This window comes from Copadichromis virginalis, linkage group LG3 (genome assembly GCF_057382275.1).
Source record: "Copadichromis virginalis isolate Kocher_CV1m ecotype Utaka linkage group LG3, C_Virginalis_male_GT1.1, whole genome shotgun sequence".
Classification (NCBI taxonomy): Eukaryota; Metazoa; Chordata; class Actinopteri; order Cichliformes; family Cichlidae; genus Copadichromis; species Copadichromis virginalis.
This window is the reverse complement of record NC_140620.1, coordinates 9,977,944-10,002,042: the sequence shown is the minus strand read 5'-3', so window position 1 is coordinate 10,002,042 and position 24,099 is coordinate 9,977,944. Positions and strand designations below refer to the sequence as shown.

At 40.6% G+C, this 24,099-nt stretch overlaps 1 protein-coding gene across 1 annotated transcript in view; it reads right to left on the bottom strand.

Annotated features, from left to right (window-relative positions):
• The window catches only part of LOC146712669 (spermatogenesis-associated protein 20-like), a 94,676-nt gene that overhangs the window by 14,505 nt on the left and 56,072 nt on the right, over nucleotides 1–24,099 (bottom strand). The window contains exons 13-15 of the mRNA XM_085452098.1: nucleotides 18,274–18,482; nucleotides 9,454–9,653; nucleotides 6,068–6,148 (exon numbers count right to left, since the gene is read on the bottom strand). Of these exons, the coding sequence (XP_085308224.1) occupies nucleotides 6,068–6,148; nucleotides 9,454–9,653; nucleotides 18,274–18,482 (490 nt within the window). The remainder of the gene's footprint in view (nucleotides 1–6,067; nucleotides 6,149–9,453; nucleotides 9,654–18,273; nucleotides 18,483–24,099) is intronic.

Sequence of the window (24,099 nt, the reverse complement as noted above, 5' to 3'; positions counted from 1 at the left end):
TTAACATATTTTCCACAAGATAGACCTCATGTCCTAAGTAGAGGAGGCACACTAGAAAAACTGTTTCTAGTCCTACCAATGTAAGACTAAGATTCATGTCACAAAACACCACTGTAACACTGTAGTGTCTATCCCTATCCTTAGGCCCAATTGCTAAAAAAGACTGCATCTCTATTTGTATTGCAAATCCCATACTACAATTCCTGTACTTACACAATCAACAAACCCTAACCCGACTCTAATCAAGCTATGTTTCTGTGTAATAGAAAAATTAACCACAATTTATTGCAGCAATTACAATCAAGAGCGATGTTTCGGTTTAACGGAGGCCTATAATTGATTCCAACAAGCAAAAAGTGAAGAAGCAGCTCCGAGTGCTGGAGTGAATTGAGAAGTGCAGACTCTTGCGGTGAATTAAAATAGTAAGTATTTTAAATGAAGTGTGAAGAAATAAAAATGTGCGTGTGTGTGTGCGTGCATGCTCTAGATTAGCATGAGTTGAGTTCTGAGCACCTCATTCACCACAATTAGTTTGTGGCGGTCTAAAACCAGGAAAACAGGCAAGGAGTAATTGGATTTAAATTAGACATGTTCTCTGCTCATAGCTACCTAATGTAACGTGGAGCACAGTCCTCTTACTCTTCCTTCGACTTCTTCCCTTTATCTCATTTACCAACCCTCAATCTCTTCCCACTCCTGATGCTTATATAACCCACCCAGCTGACTCCATCATGCACTTTACCCCTTACTTGCATTATACCCATTCCCTTCCAGTTCATTTGGTGTTTTTACGTGTCATCTTGTACATTATCTGTTTTAGATCATGTTTTCTACTTTTCCTTGTTCTTGCTACCAGAAATGAATTACTTTAAAGGAACAGATCAAAGAATGTGTACCAAGAAAGTGTCGAGGTTTTTATTATTTCATAGGTTTTAAAACATTTCACAGAACAGAATCATTTCTCTTAAGAGTTTTTAAATGATCTTTTATTAGCTAATGACTCTGTGGACAGCATTATTTTAGTGCTTTAGATCTAACCAGTTTCACAGGGTTCTATTCTATTACTTTGCCAGGTATCAATTCTGTGCTGATGATTTCCAAATCTACCTGCTCCTAAAAGTATTACATATTTTGTCAAGTGACATTAAAGTCTGAATGACCTTAATTTTTTTTTTTTTACTTTAATGAGAAGTATGAATTACAATAATAAAAACCAATTAGTTCCAGCGATGATCCAAAACTGGACCTGTGTCCAATGTCTCCAAAGGTTGATTCTGTTGATCTGGACGTAGCGTTTTTAGTTTCCATTATAAATAAGCTTGGTGTGAAAATGGGCTGTAACTTAAAGACTGAACAAACAATTCTTAATTCATTTGTTCAATTAGGTTTTTACCAACTAAGGCTTCTAAGGTCAAGCACTTCTTATTTATTATTAACTTTTGGAAAGTTATACATGCTTTTATTACTAAGAGCCATTTCGTTCGTGACCGACACAACACTACTTTTGTCAACTTTTTAAAAAAAATAAAATTGGATTGGATTGTTAAATTGGATGCTCAAATTAGACATGGCTAAAGTTTCAAGCCATATTTAAGCATATGATAAAGTAACCCCTGTAAAGCCAAAACTAAGGCTTTACGTTCAGAGTTATTTAGTACGTCAGCACTAAATCCACACCCATCTGCTGCTCAATCCCTCTGTTTAAAAAATGTAACCAATCAGAAGGAAAGCTATGTTAAAAGTAAGTGGAAAGGCGCTAAAAAAAGCTGGTTTCTAACAGCAGTGAAGGGCTTCACAAAGGTTCACTATAAAATAAGCATTATTCTAAACACTGAACCATTAAACTGGAACAGTTTGCAGCCGAGAGTGAAGTGGTGGGAATGAGAATCAGCACCTCCAAATCTGGGGGCATGGTCCTCAGCCGGAAAATGGGTGGAGTGTCCAGTCCGGGTCAGGGACGAGTTCCTGCCCCAAGTGGAGGAGTTTAAGTATCTCGGGGTCTTGTTCACGAGTGACGGGAGAAGGGAGCGGGAGATTGATGGTCCATCATGTTGAAGAGAGAGCTGAGTATAAAGCGAAGCCCTCAATTTACCAGTAGTTCTACACCCCTACCCTCAACTATGGTCACAACCTGTGGGTAGTGACCAAATGAACAAGATCGCGGATACAAGCGGCGGAAATGAGCTTCCTCCGAAGGGTGGCTGGCCTCTGCCTTAGAGATAGGGTGAGAAGTTCAGCCATCCAGGAGGGACTCAGAGTAGAGCCGCTGCTCCTCCACATTGGAAGGAGCCAGTTGAGGTGGTTCAGTCATCTCATAAGGCGGCCTCCTGGGCGCCTCCTGGGTGAGGTGTTCTGGGCATGTCCCAGCCAGGAGGAAGCCCCAGGGCAGACCCAGGACAAGGTGGAGAGATTATATCTCTCTCTCGGTTGGCCTGGGAACGCCTTGGTGTTACCCCGGACAAGCTGGAGGAGGTGGCTGGGGAGAGGGAGAGGTGTGGGCTTCTCTGTTTATGCTGCTGATTAAATTGCTGATTAAATTTCTTGATAATCAATTAACAGGCGAACTGCTTGAGCACAGTTTTATTTTTTCTTAATTTCTTCCTTTTCCCTTCCTCTAGTTTGTAATCACATCACGTACATGTGAACTTTTGTCCTCACTTATTTATCTTATATTTGCATGTGAAACTGTGTATCTCCCAGAATGTGTTTATGTGCTCCAAGTGTTGCTTGTGAACAAACTGTATCAGAAAGTCCGTGAGTGTATTTTACATCTGCTGTAGGCAGTGATGCCATTCCTCTCAAAGTGTGATGTCTCATCTCCAAAAATAGGTTTATGTGCATGTTTATTGTTGTGCAGGACCATCAAATCTCATCCTGGCTGAGACAGCTTCTACTGCCACTAAAGTTGGCTCTTGCCACTATATCTGGACACACACAGATACTATGTGCACACACACTCTGTCCTCTGCCTCATTTACTCCCTCTCAGCCTCCCCCTTCATCTCACTCTGAAGGCTCATTAGAACAAAATCTGTATCTGACGTGTCACTCAAACAGACTCCAGGAGTCTTTGTTTCTTTGCTTCTAAAAACACAAATGCACAGTTATACTGTAAACTGTTCCATCTTTACATTCAGTATCTAACAAGATACCAGTGAAGCCTCTTTTTTTCTATTCCATGTCTTCGAGATAAAAAATAAACACATAAAATTTCCTCGACTATAATGTTTCTACTTCTTTTCTGTATTCTTTTTAACCATATTACTGTTTTCAGTCCAAAGAACATTTTATTCTTTTACTCTAAGTGGTGTAGTGCTGATCACTTACTGCCTCACAACAAGAAGGCTCCTGGTTCACCTCTCTGTATAAAGTCTGTGTGTTTTCTGTGCACGCTGAAGTTTATTTGTGTGTGTATGTAGCAGCTACACTGATCCATCATAGTCATCATGAAATGAAAGAAAACAAGAGGAGGACATTTCCGAGTGTTGGATTGATTTTTGAATCACAGTGTAATTTGACAGTGCATTTGCGGAGCTTCTCGATTATCTCATCTCCTTAACTTTTTCCCCACCGGGCATTTTTGTCAATGAAAAACTTGAAGTGTGCTGAAGAGCACAGGAGTGACAGCTGAGTCATTTTACACAAGAAAAACAAACAAACAGGGACAAATTTCTCATACGTCACTACACAAGGGCTCGTCTGTGAGATGGCCTCCTCATGCGCGATTACAATACGAGGCTACAATTTAGCCTACATAGTCACTGCTGCTGCCAGCATTTATCCACCCACCCGGTGGGGTGACCATGATACCCCATCAGCCTTACGTGGCTAAGGGGTAAAAAATGGTGACAGAAAGAGAAGCTGGAATTGCACAGGAGGAAATGACACCACCAAATGGGCCGATCACAGCTGCACTGACATGACGTGGTTACCATTCTGAGGGGCTGCAGCGTAAAATCAATGAGCAATAAAAACTAAATTTTTCATGACCAACTTTCTCATTTAAATGAACCTAACTTGAAAATAAACCTGTCTTTATTATTGATGTGACCATTTCTCCTGACTGAGACAGTACCCCATCAGAGAAATCACTGTCATTACCCTGAATATAACATGGCTGAGCATGTGACAGTACACAGTGTACATCAGCCTTAATAATACATCCATCCTGATAATGGCTCCATCCAGCTCGGTCCTGATCTGTGTCTCTCTGCGGGGATCTGGAATGGCTTGATGTTACTGCAGCCACTGCCTGATACTGCACAACTCATCTATATTTCAGTAGGGCAGTGTGGAGTGTGTGTGTGTGTGTGTGTGTGTGTGTGTGTGTGTGTGTGTGTGTGTGTGTGAGAAAAGACAGGGCGAGAGATGGAGTGGACAATCACTGCTTTAATTTAGTAGTCTAATTCTGGTTGCAAGCTGGGCAAATAAGTGAATTTAAAGAGAAGTGTTATAGTGAGAGCTGTGAATCTGTGCTGGAGCCCTTTCTTTGTTGAGTTTCACTTACTCAACAAGCTTGTAAAGATTCTTTTTACAATTTAACCCAGCGGTCCCCCACCCCCGGGCCTCGGACCGGTACCGGTCCGTGAGTCGTTTGGTCCCAGGCCACGAGAGTTGAGGCTCAGGTGTGAAATGTATGGTTTTCAGGGTTTTTATCGGTTTTCAGCGTTATTTTATCGTTTTTATCGTTAACTCGGTTTTCCTTGGTCTTTTCACGTGTGTTATGAATAAATCTTCTTTTTTTCGGTACCGGTACTAGTTTTATTTTGTTGTATTTATCCGCGACACCTTAAAGGCCGGTCCATGAAAATATTGTCGGGCATAAACCGGTCCGTGGTGCAAAAAAGGTTGGAGACCGCTGATTCAACCCACAAAGTGACAAAAGCAGCAGAAAGCTACAACACCAAGGAGCTTTCCTGTGGATGCACTCTGGACCTTAACATCCATAACAGACAGTGACTGTCTCCGACCTCACCCTCTCAAAGTCAAAGCCACGCAGAAATTTTTCTTCCATGCTGTCAAGATGTTCTGAGATAGAGGCTGGCACCAAATCACAGGCATGTGTGAAAGCATGGCCTTTTTAAGTCAACTCAGATCTGACCACATCAGACGTAAAGGCAAATAGTCACATGAAATTTTCAATTTCATTACACCCACCCCCCCCACAGAATGACACAGAATACTAGAAACTAGTATTTTCACCTGAGATTTTTTATGTATTTTTTTGATAAACAAGTTACAGTAAGTAAAAGGTCTCTTTTATCTACATTCTGTTACTGGCTCATCTTCTAGCTTTGTTTCCTTTTGTGTCAAAATTTTCTAAAAAAGACATTTTTTTAACGCTCACAAATTGGAAACCTCTGGTGTTGGTTTGACAATCTTTTAGGTTTTACTCTAACATGTTCAGTTTACAAAGAAAGCAGGTTAAAGGCACTCCCACACTGGATTTTCACCACGGGTAACCTGCCATTATATACAATTTATGCTGTTGTTGTTTTTTTAACATTTATTATATTTAGTGTGAAACACAGAGAAACATTTTTTGTCTGAAAGCACTGAAAAATGTTGGCTAGCCACAGTGAATTTAAGACTGACTCAGACTGACAGCTGTCCAGTTCTTAACTACCAGCCTCCATCAGGGCTAGCAGGAAGACAAGTAAGGCCTTCACCGACTGCAGAGTTAAGATTTAGACCTACTGGGCCTTTCAATGTCAGCAACGGGCTTTAAGGTCAACTAATGCCCCCAAAGAGATAGCTGGGAAGTTATTACACTGAGGAGTGGAAAAGAGAGAAGCTCAGGCTGACCTTTAAAAAACCACACTTAAATCAGCCAACGCCACAGGCGCTGTTCTACGTTGGGCTCACTCTGCTTCTGTGTGTCAGTGTGTGTGCACGTTTAGAAGGTTAGTGCAAATCTGCTGCCTCCTTAAAGACACTGACGCTGGAGTAAATCAGCATGCGTCTACAAAGCTGAAAGCTGATCTTTGCTTTAGCGATTGGTGATATATTTTTCTCAGTTTGTCGAAATGATGCATCACTTTCAATCAAACATGATGTTGAAAGCTTACCTTATACGGGAGGAAGAGGGACTTGACTGCTGCTAGGAGACTTGTGGTATCTGGAGCATCCCTCTGGCCACAGATCACAATCTAAAAAAGATAAATAAAAAAAAATAGAAGAGGGAGGGTGAGGAAAAAAAGATTATGTGGATGAAAGAAGAAGGAAGAAAGAGGAAAGAAGTATAATAAGACCAAAGCAATGGGGGGGAAAGGTGACACGTGGGACGAGGAGATGGAGAGGAAGTGATATAGGTCAGTACTGTATTTGTAGCACTAACAAGGGAGGCAGGTGTTTTCTCTGGGATTGCCTTCCCCTGCTTTACTTCTCAGTTTGTTACCCTCGCGCTGTTACCCTGACCTGTCACCCTGTCATCTATGACAGACAAACCCCTAACTAATCCTGTTTTAGGCTCCTGTTATTCCCTTCTCTCACACGCTTTCAAACTTAAAATTTTCTTTGAGTGTTACAGAAACTTTGGGCTAACTCCTGCTGTGCCTGCTAGTTTTGGTGGTTTCAGGCTAAACTGAGGGTGTTAATATTTCAAAGCAGTTACATAACTGAACAGCTGAAATAATCCCTTAAATGCACAAGTCCTGTTTAAAAACAGGGGAAAATGATTAAGAGTCTGTGTGTCCAGGGATTAGATGTGCAGGGAGCTTAGAGAGGTGCTGTCCTCAGATGACCTACGGGCCATGAAATGGGGTGAAAAATATGTATCAACAAATTAGCTGCTTGCTTAAGGAGGACTCTTGTAAACAAATGTTTATCCAAACAGGGTTTATATGATGGGCGCTGAGCTTCCAAGTTAATAATGAAAAAGTAGCAGCGGGAGGAGAAACAGCACAGGACATAAATATTGTGAATGGTGAGGATATTGAAGGCTACTTGGCTCTAACTCCACTTTCATTAGTCAGTAAATTACACACACAGCCACTTTGTTCACAGTCTAACTCATGATTATTACTGGGATCGAGGTTTACCAATGAAGCTAAAGAAATACAACATTGTTTAAAAAAATTCTTATTTTTTTAATTACTGCAAAACTTTCATACATTCCAGTTTCATTATATATAAAGTGAAAGATTTTTCATCCTTCATTTGATTTAGAACACTTCCTCAGCTTAAGGATGTGCGTGACTACTTGACTAGATGACTGTCGCTGCTGGTTGGTACCAGACATTCTGCTCATTTAATCTAATTGTTAACATTTCAATCGATGCCAGCAATTTATTGTGTCGTAAAGGTTATGCATCCATGAGCCACCAGATGGAGCTGCAGCCCCAAGATCGCTGTAGAAACCCCCATAAATCTGTAAATCTAGGCTTGATCCTTTATTTAAGTCACTGCTAGTCAAGCTGGTTTGATAGTCTGATCGGACAAAGGAGGGAGAAAGGTTTCACCCACCACAGCAGGGCTGTAACTAAAGATTATTCATGTAGTGATCTAATTTGCCTTTTTCTTTAACTTTCTAAAACGGACCCATTCAGACCTGGCGTCACAGCTCCAGGGTGCGGGCGCTTTAAATAATCACGCACTGCGGTAGTGCTGTTGTGGGAGGAAAGCTCCACTTTGCACAATCTACATTTAATGTTTATCTTAATCTCTCATTTCCATTTTCTTCCGTCCTCCTTGTTTTGCGGTCAGTTACAAAAACACATTTACGTGGTACTAGCGTCTGATGCGTCGACAATAAATTTCTGCGCAGGCGATGTCGTCGATTATGCTGAGGAATAGTTGCAGCCCTACACCACACGCACACTCCTGTGCAGCCCCTCATTTAGTCGACTAAGAAATTAGTTGCCAGGAGCTGAGATCAATCAAAAACTGATTTACAATACAAAAACAACTTCTGAACACAATGTTACTTATTACTTTAAAAGCAGACACAAATGTGATATAAAAACAAAATGGACTTGACTGAACTAAAAAGCTCCCTGCTATCTTTTTTCATTAAATGAAAAATCGTTTTGATTTCAGGGAACAAAAATCGTAACTTTTTTTTTTTTTGTTCAGTAAAAGATGTTTAACAGTGATAACGTAAATGTGGGTCACAAACTGATCCAGGTGGGCCGCGCAGCATAATTTACAATAAATACCTAAAAAAATATATTTGATTCTTACAAACAAATTACATTTCAAGTGCACAGAAAAGCATCGTTTTAAAAGTCACACCTTTTAGACTTTTATACAACTTAATCCTGTTTGATAACTTTATAAAATTAGATGCACTTATTATTTAACCCTACAGGATAAAATCCTTTAGGATTGGTTTCAAAATCAACACATTTTTATTTTAAAAGTTTTGGGATTCTAAAGAACTTCTGAGGGTTTAAGGGGTTTCAAAATAACTTATTTTTTATTATTATTATTATTATTATTATTATTATTCAGGTTTTCAGACCATTTCCTGATCTTGAACTCATCTCACATTTCATAGTAACCAGGAAACTTAATTTGGAAAGAAAAACTACGATTAAAACAAATGAATGACAAAACACGCACAGGAAACGTTTCATTTTTCATTTGTGAGACGATCAGAGTGACTAAAAGTTTTGTGTGTCCCATTTCAAACTGTGCCGTGGAAGTTTAGGAATGGCTGAAACACAATACAGTAAAGTACAGTACAGTAGGGCTGCTTGCTGTGAGGAATAGTATACGTTATCTCTGTCTTTCACTTTTTGCAATATTTGTTATTATAAAAAAAGTTAACAAACAGACATGACTTTAGGCTCTGGTTGCTTCATGGCATCTGTAGTTTGACCAACTAAAGAGAGAACTTTATTACCCAAATATGCAAACATCATCAATCAATAAAACTTTATTTGCAGTGCTGTGGAGAGATGTAGTGGAATAGTTTCATACTGATTCACGTTCACTTTACTGCATGGTTACTGAGTATACAAGAGAATCAGTTAAATCTGTTTCACCAGCTTCTTGTTCAGCTTTTGTTTCTGCTATGCCACATCATTTTCTTCAGTTTTTGTTTACCGCTAAATGCAAATTGCATGACAAACTGTGTTTGCACAATACATCATTCAAGCAGAAACCTTTGCCTTTAGTGGGTGGATGCAAAAATCTATTTGGGCTGGCAGCCTGGCAAACACCTGCTCTCCAAGCCAACCTGGCTTTTAGGACAACTGTCTTTGGCTAACACCAATCAACAGTGGCACTTTAAATGCGTAATATTAAATCAAGACTACTTTGACTATCCTACCAATACCAATTGTAAAGTATTATCTGGTTGTCATAGTAACTAAAACCCACCAGTAGCCCTGATTCCTACATGCAAAACTCAAAAGACTTTAATAACCGGTGAACTCACAGGACAACATAAATCCTTCTGGTGCCTGAACTTGTTCCCCTTCATGATCATGTGTGTTAGTTTCAAACTCACCTGTTTAAGTGTGTAGTGCTGGGCCATAAGAGCTCGCACCATTTCAGGCAAGGCTATGGGAACAGTGGTCAGACGGTCAGAGAATGCCGTCAGTAGCTGCTGGGACTTCTGGAGCCACTCCTGTCTTCCAGTGTAGTGGGACAGACGAAGGAGGTTGAACGCTGAGACTGAGTTAGCACTGGGCTCAGCTCCATCCTCATCTGAGACGCAAAGACAAACAAAAGATGCTCAACAGTTACAGTCTAAGACCTTGAATATACTCTGAATCAAGAAAACAGAGGAGTTATTTAAATGAAACCGAGTATAAAGTTATAGTCACACTAAAACCGTGGTCAGAGATTTCAGCATGAGCATATTTATTGCACAATTGTGCAAAGAATTTGCAAACTCACTGGCTTTGAACGACTCCTCTGAAGATACACTTCAGTTGTTTGGAGACAGGCTGCTTTTCACCAGGCAACGTGCAATAAAAATACTCACAGCAACTACTTGCAAATTGTTCACCGATAGCAAAAAACTTCAATGCAATTACCAGGCGACCAGTGATTATTCCTAGTTACAGAGATGTTGCCATCCTATTTTTACTCTAGTGTGACTGAGCCATAAGACGGGGATTAGGACTTGATACAAAACAGACTCACTCACAACACAACTCATTTATTGTTATCTGAAACAAGGTCCTGGGAAGGTGCACAAAAAACAATAATCAACTTAAGCATTATTTTGTCTTTTAGATATTCTTCACTAAAGTTGGCTTCAATTTTTGCCCAGTGACTGCATTGAAGTCTTTTGCTGTCGGTGACCGACTGAAACTGAATGTTTGAACATTCAGTTGTGGAAACACAGGTATTGCCCACTAAGTTCAGCAAATTGTCCTCTTTTTTTTGTTTGTTTGTTTAAAATGCCAACATCAATCAACAAAAGCTTCTTTTTTATTTTTCAATTTTATTTTTAATGAAAAAAATCATTTTAAAAAAATAATAAAAAATGAATGCAGGTTTAGGAAATTTCATGCTTAATTTTTCAGACTCAGATTATGCTCAGTGTTTTATAAACTCTATGGCATAGCAATGCGTTGTACGTTATTTTTAACTAATGTGATTTGTCTAAACATGAACAAACATTAAAAGTTTCGCTTTTAAATCCAGAATGATGCCATGCTTGTAATCCAAATGTGGATGCAATGCCTTTCTGTGTGATGTGATGGACACAACAGATAACCCTATGAATGGCTCTGTTCAGTGACTGGTCCTTATCATTCATATCAGTGTCTAATGAGAACCTGGAAGGTGATGTTCCCATAACCTCTGCCCTTGCTACATGATTGCTTCTCAGGCCTGAGTTCTGTGTTTCTGAATGTGTGTGAGTGTGCTTTTTATTGTCCAACACAATTTACTCTTTAAGTTAAACTGCACATTTTGAGCAAAACCTGGAAATGTAGAGTTGTAGAGTTCTGACTTCTAAGTATTTACAGCAAAATGGCCCTACACAGCCACACAGCTGTCCTGTACACTGCATATTCAATATGTTTTATAATGAGCACGAATTACCATCATCCATGCGTGACTGAAATGCAGAAATACTTTGATTTGCATGTTTCTGGACTCCACAGCAAGGAAGTTTCAGCACACACACACACACACACACACACACACACACACTGTAAACACACACAGAGGTTTAACCTGAGAGTCTGTTTGCTTTCAACATTTCACATCTCATCTCTTAAGGATCCCCATGGAAGGAGGGCAGATGAAGGCGTGACAGTACTGCTTCCAAACAGACACACACATAGAAAACTTGCTGTCAGCACAGAAACACACACTCACTGCAGTAAAGCACTACTTAAGACTTTTATCAGTTTTTTAAAGTCTACAAAAACAGCTGAAGCAGTCTCAAGTTGATGTATTGTGGGGATGAACAAAAAGTATTTTACCAGCATAATATAATCTGCAGTATGATCATTGCTTTAACAATGTAACAGATAGCTTTAAGATGGCCTTAAGATGTTTATGATGATGTTAACTTTGTATTTCAGGTGCAGTTATAACTATTTTATACATATTGCATATCTGTGCTTATTTGAGTTGATGTTCAGGTTCTTTAAAGGTTTTAAGCCTCACTGACGTGACTGTTCAGGTGATACATGCTGAGGGAAAACTAGAACATAGAAGGAATTGCAGTACATGCTTACACAACAGTTCATTTTAATATCTTTTATATGTTCATATTCTTGTATTAAGCTTTAAGTAGGGGTTCTTGATTAAAACATTTATTTAGTAGAGGACACATACATAGTTTCAGTTGTTGCATATCAGAGTGGCTTCTGTCTCTCTGTCTGGTTAGAGGTTAGGAGCTAGTCACGAGGTGAAACAGGGTGCAATTGTGGTTAGCACACAGACACACACTTAGTTAGAGAATCATTTATAGGTGAAAGTTTAATCATGTTTTGCTGGGGTTGCAACAAGAGCAGTTTGTCGCCGAACTGCTGCTGAGGTGTCAGGATGACAAGCGAGCATCCGGCAGTGACAGGAAGCACCTGTTATGAAGATAGAAGACAATTGTTCTTTTAAACGGTGTCAAAAGTCGTTGTGGTTTTGATTTGATCTATGTATAAAATGTATCTGTGACGTTGAAGGGGCGTCATTAAATTTAAGCCCTGATGCTATAAAATATCTGTTCATGCTTTGATTAAGTCGAGGACTACTGGCTGTCTGCGTACAGAGTGTCTTCCCACGCGTGTATTCATTAAAATCATTGTTTGACCAAAGACCTACTGGACCATGGGTGGTGTGTACTCTCCTTCCTCAATTTTGAATCTTAACAGTATCCTGTATTTTTCTGTCTTTTTAAATGGGAATACATCTGACAATGCACTGTGACCACGAGAGACAAAAAGTGTTTTCACAAACAACTGATTTTCAACTACAAAACAAAGACGGATATTGTGCATAATTGCAACCTTAGTCTTCAAAAACAAATACACACAAGGGAGGCTGAGGCGAGGGGATGTAGAGTGGCAGCATAGTGGGGTAATCCGTCTTGCGGTGACAGGCCACGCTGCTGGGACCGGCGTCCACACTGCAGCGGGTGTAGCGTCACTAATGGGCTTCAACCCCACACAGCGCCGCCACCATAATGGCTCCGTCAATCCTCTCAGATGAGAGAGCTCTCACGTGTCAGCTTCGATAAACACACACAGATGCAGGTGTGACGGCGCGCAGGGACAAGCGCTCCAAAACACACAAGCTCAGGCTGCCATCATCTCTGATCTGTCCCACATTTCATAATAAAAATAACAATCACCAAAAGATCTGCATTTCCAACTGAAAAATGATGAATCCTGTCATGGAGGAAAAGAAAAGATGTAACGTGAGATCCATTTGGAAGGGAGAAAGACGAGCCTACTGACTGTATTAGTAAGGAGAAAAAAAATTAACTGAGTCGAGATGACAAAAGAGTTATGAATAAAAATACAAGTGGGAGTAGGAAGCTGTTGAAATAGATGGTCCCTGTCAGACAGAGCAGCTTGGGAGCAAAAACAAATAGGCAACTACATCCAAATTGGAATCTACAGCCTGGCAGATCAAAGGTGCATGTCAGCACGTAGACAAAGTGTCAGTTTCTCTGACATGCCAGCAGCCATCAGTTACAGAAGTGGATTGGCAACTGAAGAAAGGCTGGAGTGCACATCCAGGCCAGGACCATTTATTTTTATATCCCCAGTCCTTTGGTACAAAAAAAATCTCCTTTTTCTACAGATTTGCAACATTAAAGAAGTTCTTGAGGAAAAGTTTTTTTGTTTTTTACGAGCTAAGCAAAAAGTATAGACCAGGGATCGGCAACCTGCGGCTCCGGAGCCGCATGCGGCTCTTTAGTCCTTGTACTGTGGCTCCGCGTGGTCTGGGAAAATAAATTAGAAGTATTTAGCTGAAGTGTGTTTTATTTGTGATTAGTTATTTTTTTAACTTGTAGTTCTAAATTGGAAGATTATTGTGATATTGAAATATAAAATAAAATTATATTTTATTATTTTTTCATCGCTCAAAATAAGCGTCACACTCGCGGAAGCCGGTATACCCGCCAAAGCGCCGTGCATTTATCGAGACTTTCAACCCCAGGTAGGCCAATTATGGATCTTTGGATCCACATTATGTCAGCAGCTGTTCTCCACCGTGAACTATGTTCAAACAAACACCGCTCACGCCTCACAGACGACAGCTTACAGTCCTGCGTAAAGATGAAAGTGACTTAATAAAGCCCCGATTTTCAGACGCTGTGCGCGGAGGTTCAGGAGCGGAAGTCCCGTTGTAAACATACCACGCAGACCCGACGATGTTTCCATGAACGTGCTTTTCAGCATCTCTTTATTGACCACTTTTCACACACGGTTGCTGTACGCATACAGCCGGCTGTAGCTTTTCAGCTCACAGCCCGACACACACCAACACAACAGCCGAGAGCACAGACGTTAAGGCGGCGAGGCGAGATTGCGGGTGCCGCTCAGGTGCGTCCGCCTCCCCTGCAGCGGCATTGCAGACGATGCCCCGCCACACACATCAACCTGGTAAAATACATATTTAGGCAGAATTTTGCAAATATCTATTTTTCATCTTTTAGCAGCATAGTGCTTTTTTTCCAATAGTTTTTTCAAAGTCAGGTCAAGGCTCCAAAAGCCCAAAGGCGATATAAGGGGGCCTCACAACAGTTTTTGTTTGCTGGATCATTTTAGTTCAGCTGGGTGTCTTTCCTTTTGTTATATTTCTTTAAGAGTTCAAAATGTGTTAATTACATAAATAAAATGTAATTTTCTCTGTAGCACTTCATGGATTTCATAAGCAACACACCTTAGTTGAAGCATAAAGGTAAAAACCAAAAAAAATAATATATGCAGTGTTATCTTCATTTTAGATGTCAAAAAGTATTTGCGGCTCCCAGTGTTTCTTTTGCGTGGAAACCGGGTCCAAGTGGCTCTTTGGGTGTTAAAGGTTGCAGACCCCTGGTATAGACCATTATATTTTCAGACACTGTACAGAATATGTATATATGCGGATGGGTTTCTTGGACATTTGTTTATATTTAACAGCGCAGCGAGTCTCTTTACAGAAACTCTTTAAATCTTTTAGCTTTCTTGGCTAACAGATTAGCTACCTGCTTAGCTACCTGAAGCTTGAGCTCCTTCCACAGACGTTTACAGGACTGAGGTCTGGAGACTGGAAGAACAGATATGTTGAGTGTGACCCAAAGAACATATCTGTTCTTCCAAACATGGCAGGTTAGGTTGATGTGAGTGAGTTTCATCTGACCGCAGCACTTATTCCAAGCCTTCTCTGAATTATTTAGCTGTTCAATGGGAAAGTTAAGATTTGGTCTTGCCGACCATGGCGGACAGACTGGAATGGAAGAAACTAATTCTGTAGACAGGTGTGCTTTACACACATAACACATTGAGATCAGGAGTATCTGTAATTGACTGATTGTTTGTAACGTGGCACACAACCAATCAGTGGGAACCAGAATTCTGGCTGGGCTGTAGGGAATCAAGTACTTCACTTTCACTTAATGAGACGCAAATCTATTTATAACTTTTATGTAATGTGTTTTTTCTGAACTTTTGGTTAATATTCCGTCTCACTTAATTAAAATGAAACCATCATAAAAAATAGAGACTGTTCATTTCTTAGTAAATGAGCAAACTTACAAATTCAGCAAGTGACCAAATAATATTTTCCCGCACTCTAAGTAACAGCTAAGAAGGCACTAATATTTTAATCACCAAAACTAAGCACAAACTTCTGGGATGGCCAGCAACCCATAATAGTAGTTACAGGAAAGGTTTAAGTTCTTAGTGGAAAACAAGGTTAGACAACATTTTTCATTTTTAGTGGCCATTCGTGTACCTTGTTCAATCTATTTCTAACCTTTTTAATCATTCAATTTATTCTCTACAGTTATATGCCAATTTTAGATTAGATCAGATATTTTCAGTGCATTTGTGATAAATAACGAACAAACACATAAATACTGGCCTTACACAGCTTGTCCACTAGGGGCCTGGCCCAAATGTCCCACATCTCATCACAGCTCCATCAATCACTTATATTATGTTAGATATTGCTGAAAATATTGTCCTCAAAGGTTTCCTGCACCATGCTGATGCTAGTCTAATGCAATGCCACCTGTTTTGTCATTTACCAGGTTCAAAATCATTGTAAAGCTGAGGCACAGGACCAGGTCAAAGACAAGACTTCAGTCACTGGGAAATCAGTAGGATTGTTTCTGGGTTGGGTTTCATTTCCTCAAGCAGAAAACAGATTTTTATTTATCGAATAGCCTGAAACAAAACAACACTCTAGTACTGTTTGTAAGGAAAACTATTTGCGGCCCAATTGTGCTTATATTTGTAATCAACATGAAAAGGCCCATACTGAGGAAGGAAAAGAAACAAACCCTACAAGGCTAAAAGGTAAGTACGAGGGCAGCAAGGAAGAACATGTAATAATTGGAAAAGAATGAAGATGTAAGCAAGATGAGAGCAGGCAGAAGCAGAAGGTGGGTTTGAGATTCCCACTGCAGATTGTCGTCCTGTTCCAGCCTGTCAGGAGCAGATGGACTGAGAGACAGAAAGAAGACATATTTGACAGGCCTGGTGATCAAAGTAGCCGAAGAATCAGAGCATCAGTCTTTGAGTGCTTTCAAGTTGAAGAGGTTCAGCTTGAATGAGTGAGGCTTTTACAGTGCTGAAGGTAGATAGGAGGAGGTCAATACTCCTCTGCTCCCCTCTTTTATCCTCCAGCTATTCATCAGTCTATCCACCAATCTGTGCCTTCTTGCCTTTTCACTAACATTTAAAGTGTAGCAATAGAGGGAGACTGACAGAGATATTACAGACGAGGCTTCCATCGTGTTAAGATCCAAATCGATCAATAAGGTGGAAGATATACATAGGCGAGAAAGAGATGGACGGTACATGAAAAGATGAGCAATTAATGATTACGCTCATCCAGTAACTCAGCATCCATTCATGCCTCCTCTGTTTGTTTAACTCAGTGTGGTCAACTTCTGCCAATTTCCAATTCTGCAGACACATCTCAAACTTAGTATTTATTCATCTCTCTGAGCTACATCCTCACACTTTGCCTGAGCCGCAGCGGTATTCTGCAGTAGTGCTATTAATCTTTCACCTGTTTGTCAATCCAACCTGCATCTTTAAACACACTTGCCACATGCCCCACAGTAGCAGCACCAGTTTGTTATTTATGTTCTAACAGCTCAACAGAACTTCCAATATTACAGCAGATGTGTGTACATGCCTGTAGCACTTTCGGCCTGTTGCTTAGTCGACTGGCATCATTTTCTGATGTCACATTTGACTCCATGTGTATCCAAAGCTTGAACCCTTCTCAGTTTGTTAATCACTTGACTTATTTTTCTACTGCTTGACAGGAGCAGCTGGAAGCTTAAAAAAAAACATTACATGACTGCTTAACAAAATTACCCTAAGTTTTCTACAGACATTTGTGAGCCCAGGAGAATGGACGTTAAAGACTTTTCCTGATCACCTCTGTGCTCATCTAACAACACAATCACTGCATTCGAGCACTCGTGCTCCTTTCAGTTACTAATCTGGGCAAATCTTCAGGTCTAATATCAAAACTGTTGTTCCTTGAAGACCCACTTAAAGCTATTCAAGACCACAGACTTCCATTTAACACACTTTTGACTCCATGGCTAATTTGCCTCTTTGTATAAACTGTATATTATCCATAGGACTTAAAGTCAGAGGAGCTGACTATAGGGTTCATATAGTGGTTATAGATCGGTCGGTGTGTGTGTGTGTGTGTGTGAGAGAGATCATTAAGGTAGCTACATTATATCTCTTATATGTAGTGTATGTTGAAACTTTACAGAGCAGTTAGATTTCTAGAGGGTTAAAATACAACATTCAAAAACACTAGCAAGTTTTTAAACAGAAGAAGTTAGTTATTCAGTATGAGTCACAAAAAATGCTAAATACAAACTGTGATGTTTTTGTTGGCTTTCATATTTTAGAAACAAAAGACGTATGAATCACTATAGCTCAGAGTACAATCACTCAAATTGTCCGCTCTATGACACTGTAAAATCACACTCCTTGCGGATTCCTAATTGCCACAGGCGACATTACCATCATGCTCTGACATGATGGTAATGTCTTCCAGAGTTATGTATTTAAATTCACTACTAATATTGTAGACACAGGTAAGATAACAGAGATTTCAGATATCTAAGTAGTTTATTTTCATTTTATAAGAAAGAAATCATGTTTGCCTCAACACCCATACTGAGATGATCTACCAATCTATCAGCACCTACATTTCCACTCCAGGTACCTATTCTGTCCCTGAAACTTCAAAGAAAGAAAAGGTTCCTTTACACTGTTGTTCATATGTGATTCCACTTCAGTCTGAAGAACCTCAGAGATTAGGCAAATTAGTTCACTGATGTAGAAACAGCTATTCTGACAAGACTTTCTAAAAACATGGCAAACCAGACGTTCCAGCTGTGTAAGCCTCTCTTGTCTTGCTCAAACAGAGCAATCAAAAGCTGTGCTTGGGCCAGATTTAAATGTTATCTTTATAAAAAGTAAGTTATCCTAACAAAAAGCAGTCACCACTCACACATCCCTAAACTTCCAGAATGTGCCAACCCCCCTGAGCAGGGACTTTGCTGGGGGTAAGATATTGTAGTTCTTATTGAAGTTAAGTGCATTGAGCATCTTCAAATGTTCCTATGGTAAAAAAAAAAAAAAAAAAAGCAGCTAATGCATCCATCCCTCACCCTCTTTCAGCTGCAGCAGTACTGTGCTGTCAGTGGGATCACTGCAGAAGTAGCCTCTGCCCTGATCATCCCAGAACAACACGTCCTGCCTCAGCTGCAGCTCCTCAGCCCACTGCAGCCACTCTGTTTGTAGCGTGGCCTCGTACAGGTCCAGCAAACCACATATGATGAAGGCATAGTCATCCAGGAAGCCAGAGATAGACGGAGATCTGCAGAGCGCAGAGGGAGAAAGTGAAAATCAGAGGAGCAGGAGAGGAGAGTGGGAATCAGGACAATTTTCATTAAGAATTTATTGATCGATGCGTTGACATGAGTTACTTTTAGTGAACTAGTTTTGCTTTGTTTTTTTCTCCATTCCATGCTTTACTTTTTTATACTGCCTGAGGAAGACAAACAGCCAGATGCTAAAGAAATGTGGAGGGACTGCCTTACAAAGGCATTACAAAGAGCCTGAAGGAGATACTTGGGACAATCCACGACTACATTATAATACACATAGTTAGCTGAGTATAATCACTTCCTGAAGCATTTTTCTCAATGTGTAATTATTCATCTGTGTTTCTATAGTAAAGGCAAAGACATTCGCATAGGCACACAACTGCATACATAAGATGTCTGACGTTTGAAGTAACTCTTTTTCCTCCTCCACTTCATTCAGACGAGTTCTTTTGTCCTACCAATTTCTCCCAATTTTACAAATCATTCTCTGTCAGTGAAATTGATTCTGATTTATTGTTCAAGACTTGTCCTTCACAATGTTGCTACTGAGTCGCTGCAAATCAGCTTCTAAATTCGAGGGTTATTCCACCCCGTGCTACTTTTCCCCTCCAATTCTTATGACGGCACCCCGTCTGAGTGAGTGCATGGGGACAGACAGTGACAGGAGGCCAGACAGTGCTGTGACATGAGAGGCTGATGGCTGGCAGTCAAGAGGCTAAAAACAGGAGGTGCACTTGGAGAAGATAAAGTGCATGACTTTAAGGTCATGGAGAGGTGAGGAGTCAGAGAGCAGCTTTTCTTCCCCAGAAAAAAGGTTGATTCATGAGCCAACTCATACACAGAGCAAAAGCACTTGTTCTAGCCAACTCAACTCAGTATAGGACTCTGCAAAAGTCCTGACCCACCCCCTCTTTTCTTTTGTTTCCATGGAGCCAGAATTTCTTGTTATTTTTAAATTGGCCTTAAGCAAAAGTTCTGAGGCTTTCTGAAGTGGCTTTGGCCACTTTATTCAGTCGTTTCAGTCCCTGTAAACTTACAATTATCATATAGATTATTATGTAAAATCTGAGGCCATGGTTCTCAGCCGGAAAAGGGTGGAGTGCCCACTCCGGGTCGGGGATGAGTTCCTGCCCCAAGTGGAAGAGTTCAAGGTTCTCGGGGTCTTGTTCGCGAGTGATGGGAGAAGGGAGCCGGAGATCGACAGATGGATTGGTGCTGCGGCCGCAGTGATGCAGCTGGTCGAGCTACGTCCCTACCCTCAACTATGGCCACGAGCTGTGGGTAGTGACCGAAAGAACGAGATCGCGGATACAAGCGGCAGAAATGAGCTTCCTCCGAAGGGTGGCTGGCCTCTCCCTTAGAGATAGGATGAGAAGTTCAGCCATCCGCGAGGGGCTCAGAGTACAGCTGCTGCTCCTCCACATTGGAAGGAGCCAGCTGAGGTGGTTCGGGCATCTGACAAGGATGCCTCCTGAGCGCCTCCTGGGTGAGGTTTTCCAGGCATGTCCCACCAGGAGGAGGCCCTGATCTATGTTTACACATAGCAAATAAATGATTTTTCTTATATTTTCTATATAATTAAAGGAATGTGATTTCTTTTTTTGTCAACAAGGAGGCCGTTGTTTTTTGAGTTTGAAACATAAATAATTCCTTCCAGCAACTTGATGTAAGTAAGTATCCAAAACATACAAGTTTCATTTATATAATTTTTAAGGGATCTTATACCTGTTTTCACTCTTGTATACTTTTCATACAAGTTTCACACAAGACATAAATCTTATAAAGTTTGTATCTGTATATCTTTTCCATATGGGGTACACGTACTGGAAAATTATTTACTAGGACTCACCTATCACGCGACTGGAGAGCGCAAACTCCGCCATTGTCGTTTTCCATCAAACACTCGTTAAAACAGCAACCTACAGGTATGTTAGCGCACTCATCCCTGACTGTCCGAGGGAAGGGCGGGGTCACACGTTGAAACAGACGCAAGGCAGCCCAGGCGGGGAAATTTTTCTTTTACATTTTGCGACTCATATTATTTCTCTATCTGATAAGAAAACTATTCAATCAGATAGTTATTTGTGGTGAATGAAATACAGTTACACTTTCAAGCACTTTTAAGCGCCACATCTAAAAATTCAAGCACTTTTCAAACCTTGAAAAGACAACATTAAAATTCAAGCATTTTCAAGTATTTCAAGCACCCGTACGAACCCTGTTACAAGTCCTTTAAGATGCCCAGACAAATATTCCTTGAGATTGATAAAGAAATTATAAGAAATCTTGACCATAAGAATTCAAGCTGTGCTGAAGAATAAATCTGGTCATTCCAGTTATTGCTTGACAGAACTGTGAAAACTCGTTTTTTGCCTCATATTCTGTACTTCCATTTATGCTTGCACGTTTCAGTAAATCGCTGCATTCATTTCCCACTTTCCTTACAAAATATAAAGAAATTTTACACTGGCTTAATACTTTTGCACAGTACTGAGCTTATAAAGCAGATATATATACAGTAGGGGTGCAACGATATTCGTATCGATATTGAACCGTTCGATACAGTGCTTTCGGTTCGGTACGCATATGTATCGAACAATACAACATTTGTAATTTATTTTATCAACTTTCCTTCTGACGATGCTGTCTGTGTTGAGCGCTCAGTGAATCTGCGTTCGACTACTCCGCCTAGGCTGCACTGTCGAGCGCAGATCCACTGAGCGCTCCACACAGACAGCATAGTCAGGAGGAAGAGCGCAGGGCAAGCTAGCGAGACAGAAGTGGACCTCCCCCACCCTCATTCAGATCTGGCGTTTGGAATTATTTTGGTTTTCATGTGACGTATGACCCTGAAGGTAAGCGAGTCATGGACTAAAGTAAAACAGTATGTTGGATGTGCCATGCAATGCTTAATTAACTAGTGTGTTAGCGCAGTTAGCTCGTTAACGTGTTGGCCGTCTAGCCCCATGCACGGGGCGATCGGCGGTAGCTCGTTAACGGAGATTTGCCGTGTTGTGGCGTTAAGGTCATTTCAACGAGATTAACCTGAAAGCACTAGTGGGAACACAACGAATATGACTGCACATTTACGCCGACATCATCCTAGTGCAAAGACAAAAACAACAAGCATGCTACTAACTTTAGCCGAGTCATTTAGACAGCTGTTAGCACATGATTCTCCTTATGCTGCTGAGAATATAGCCCAGAAGAAGCGGATAGTATAGCTTTTATTTTGGAAAGAGACATTTCTCTGTAATAAACTCTCTTTTCCAAAGATGAGTGATTCCTCAATCAGATACAGGGCTCGCAATATCGCTAGCCCGACGTCCTGGAGCTAGCGATCTTTCCAGTCGGGCTACAAAAATCTCTCTGCCCTGCCCGTCGGGCTATTGTAGGAAAAATATATGTCAATGCTTTTGCATTCTTTCAGAAATGTAGCTGGGCAATTATGTCATTGGCATCGGTGAGCCACTGTCAATATGTGACACATTGAAATCGCGTTTGAATTTGCGCTTGTTTTTTTGCTTTCACTTTGCAATGACAGCACTGATCTGTGAGTGATGATAATTTGTGCACCAATTCCTCTGACATCGTCTTATTAATCGTTAGCTTACTATGCAAACATGACAAGTGAAATCTCCCGCAGCTTAAACATGTGAGAGGTTGATCGTGCAGAGAATCGCTGAGCTTATGTGAGTGCGTGTGTAAAAGCATTTCAGTTCTGCTGAGCTAAATAAGACAGGTCGGGGTGAAGAAGTGACAGCCAAAGAAAAGCTTACCACAAAACGGAGAAGTTATGACAAATCAGACTATAAGGCAAAAAGAAAGTGCAGCTTTATGGTTTCATGGACAAAAGAATTTCTGTGGCTGCAATATGACGAGCTAAATAACCAGGGCTGCACATAAGTGGTCCGCAGGTGCGCATTCGCTGTCAAAATAAAAAACGCGCACAAGGGTTAGGGTTAAATTTAAAAACTGTACTTTTGAGTTAAAATATATATTTATAATTTTAATAAATGACAAATTAAAAAGGCATGAACATTTTTTTGTATCGAAAAAATATCGAACCGTGACACCAAAGTATCGAACCGAACCGTGAATTTTGTGTATCGTTGCACCCCTAATATACAGGGCTCTAGAGTGCGACCAATTTGGTCACAAATGCAACCAAATTTTTCAGTGGTGCGACTAAAAAAACAAACATTTGGTTGCACCTGTGAGACCAAATGTTCGGGTAGCAAAAAAAAAAAAAATAAAATAAATATGCAACCTTCCCTGTGGTCAACAACAGACACACATTTTGCCCCTATCGTGGACTAAACCAATCAGAGATAGTCAGGGGCGGGACCTCTCTGAATGGCCGTGGTCCAGTTGAAAGTGCAGGTGGAAGTGGGAGGTGAGTAGCTTGAATAAAGCGATATCAATTCATTAAATCCTGACTTTTAAATATAACTGTGTTTTGCCAGAAACGCCACAAAACCATTTCAACAACAACCAAACAGCAGATGAGAGCAGGTACACGGACTCCACACAAAGACATAAACACAGAGCCGACGCATCAGAATCAGCTTTGTCTTTCTCGGCCTTCTCACCCGACGGCCCGCAGACGGACACGCTGTCGGAGCTTAGCGATTCTGATGCGTCCGGTCCGCTGTGTTTACGTCTTTTTGCGCTGATTCTGAGCTGCAGGTTTTGTCTCTCCAGCCAAAATTCACCGAGCTGAATTTTGCTGTTTTGCTTCCACGACTATTAAAATCACACTTCATGCACAGCTAGCTCTCTCTCTCTCTCTCTGTACTTCAAGAACAGTTTCCGTCTCCAATCTCTGTTTTCTGTATTATTCATTCGCTTATTACCCACCAGTCTACCGTTGTTTACAGCGCTGTGGCTGCTGTCTTTTTCTTTTCTTTTTTCACTTAAATGACCTCGGACAAGAAAGCCTGTTTTTTCTGTTGTTCAATACTGAAGAAATTTAAACTTTATATGCAGAACATTGTAGAATATTTTTAAGGTTATCTGCTATAAAAAGCCAGACCAGGAAAATCTCCTTCATGTTTTTCTGTGTTTTATTCTCAGTTACTTTCACACAAAGACATCTGCTGTGATGTTCACAATTGTGATGAAGTCAGTGCTGATAAATGATCAGAATTATAATATTTCTGACTGTCTGAGGCTAAGTTGAATCAAATCGGGACTTTGAAAACCGGAGTCGAATGGATTATAGAAATCAGTGATGATACCCAGCCCTATGAGCAGCCTAGGCACGACAGAAGTGGATGTAGCTGTAATAGGAAAAGAACTATTGCTAACTTTTCTGTTAAGGCCTGATCCTTCTGAAATTCATAGCCAGCTCTGACACGGTGTCATCAATCTTTGAATGCTGAAAAAGCACAGTGTATCCAGAAAAACACATTAGATTATATCAATTATTATACAATTTGTGTGCGCCTAACTTTTGTGCCGGTACGCCCATGGCAAAAAGTTAGTCTAGAGCCCTGATATATAATAATGAGAAGTTTATTTCCCTAAAATCTTTGTTGCATGAGCCTCATGAAGTCTGGGTCTTTAGAAACACCCACACTATGCAGTGATTTAGAAAACTACTGC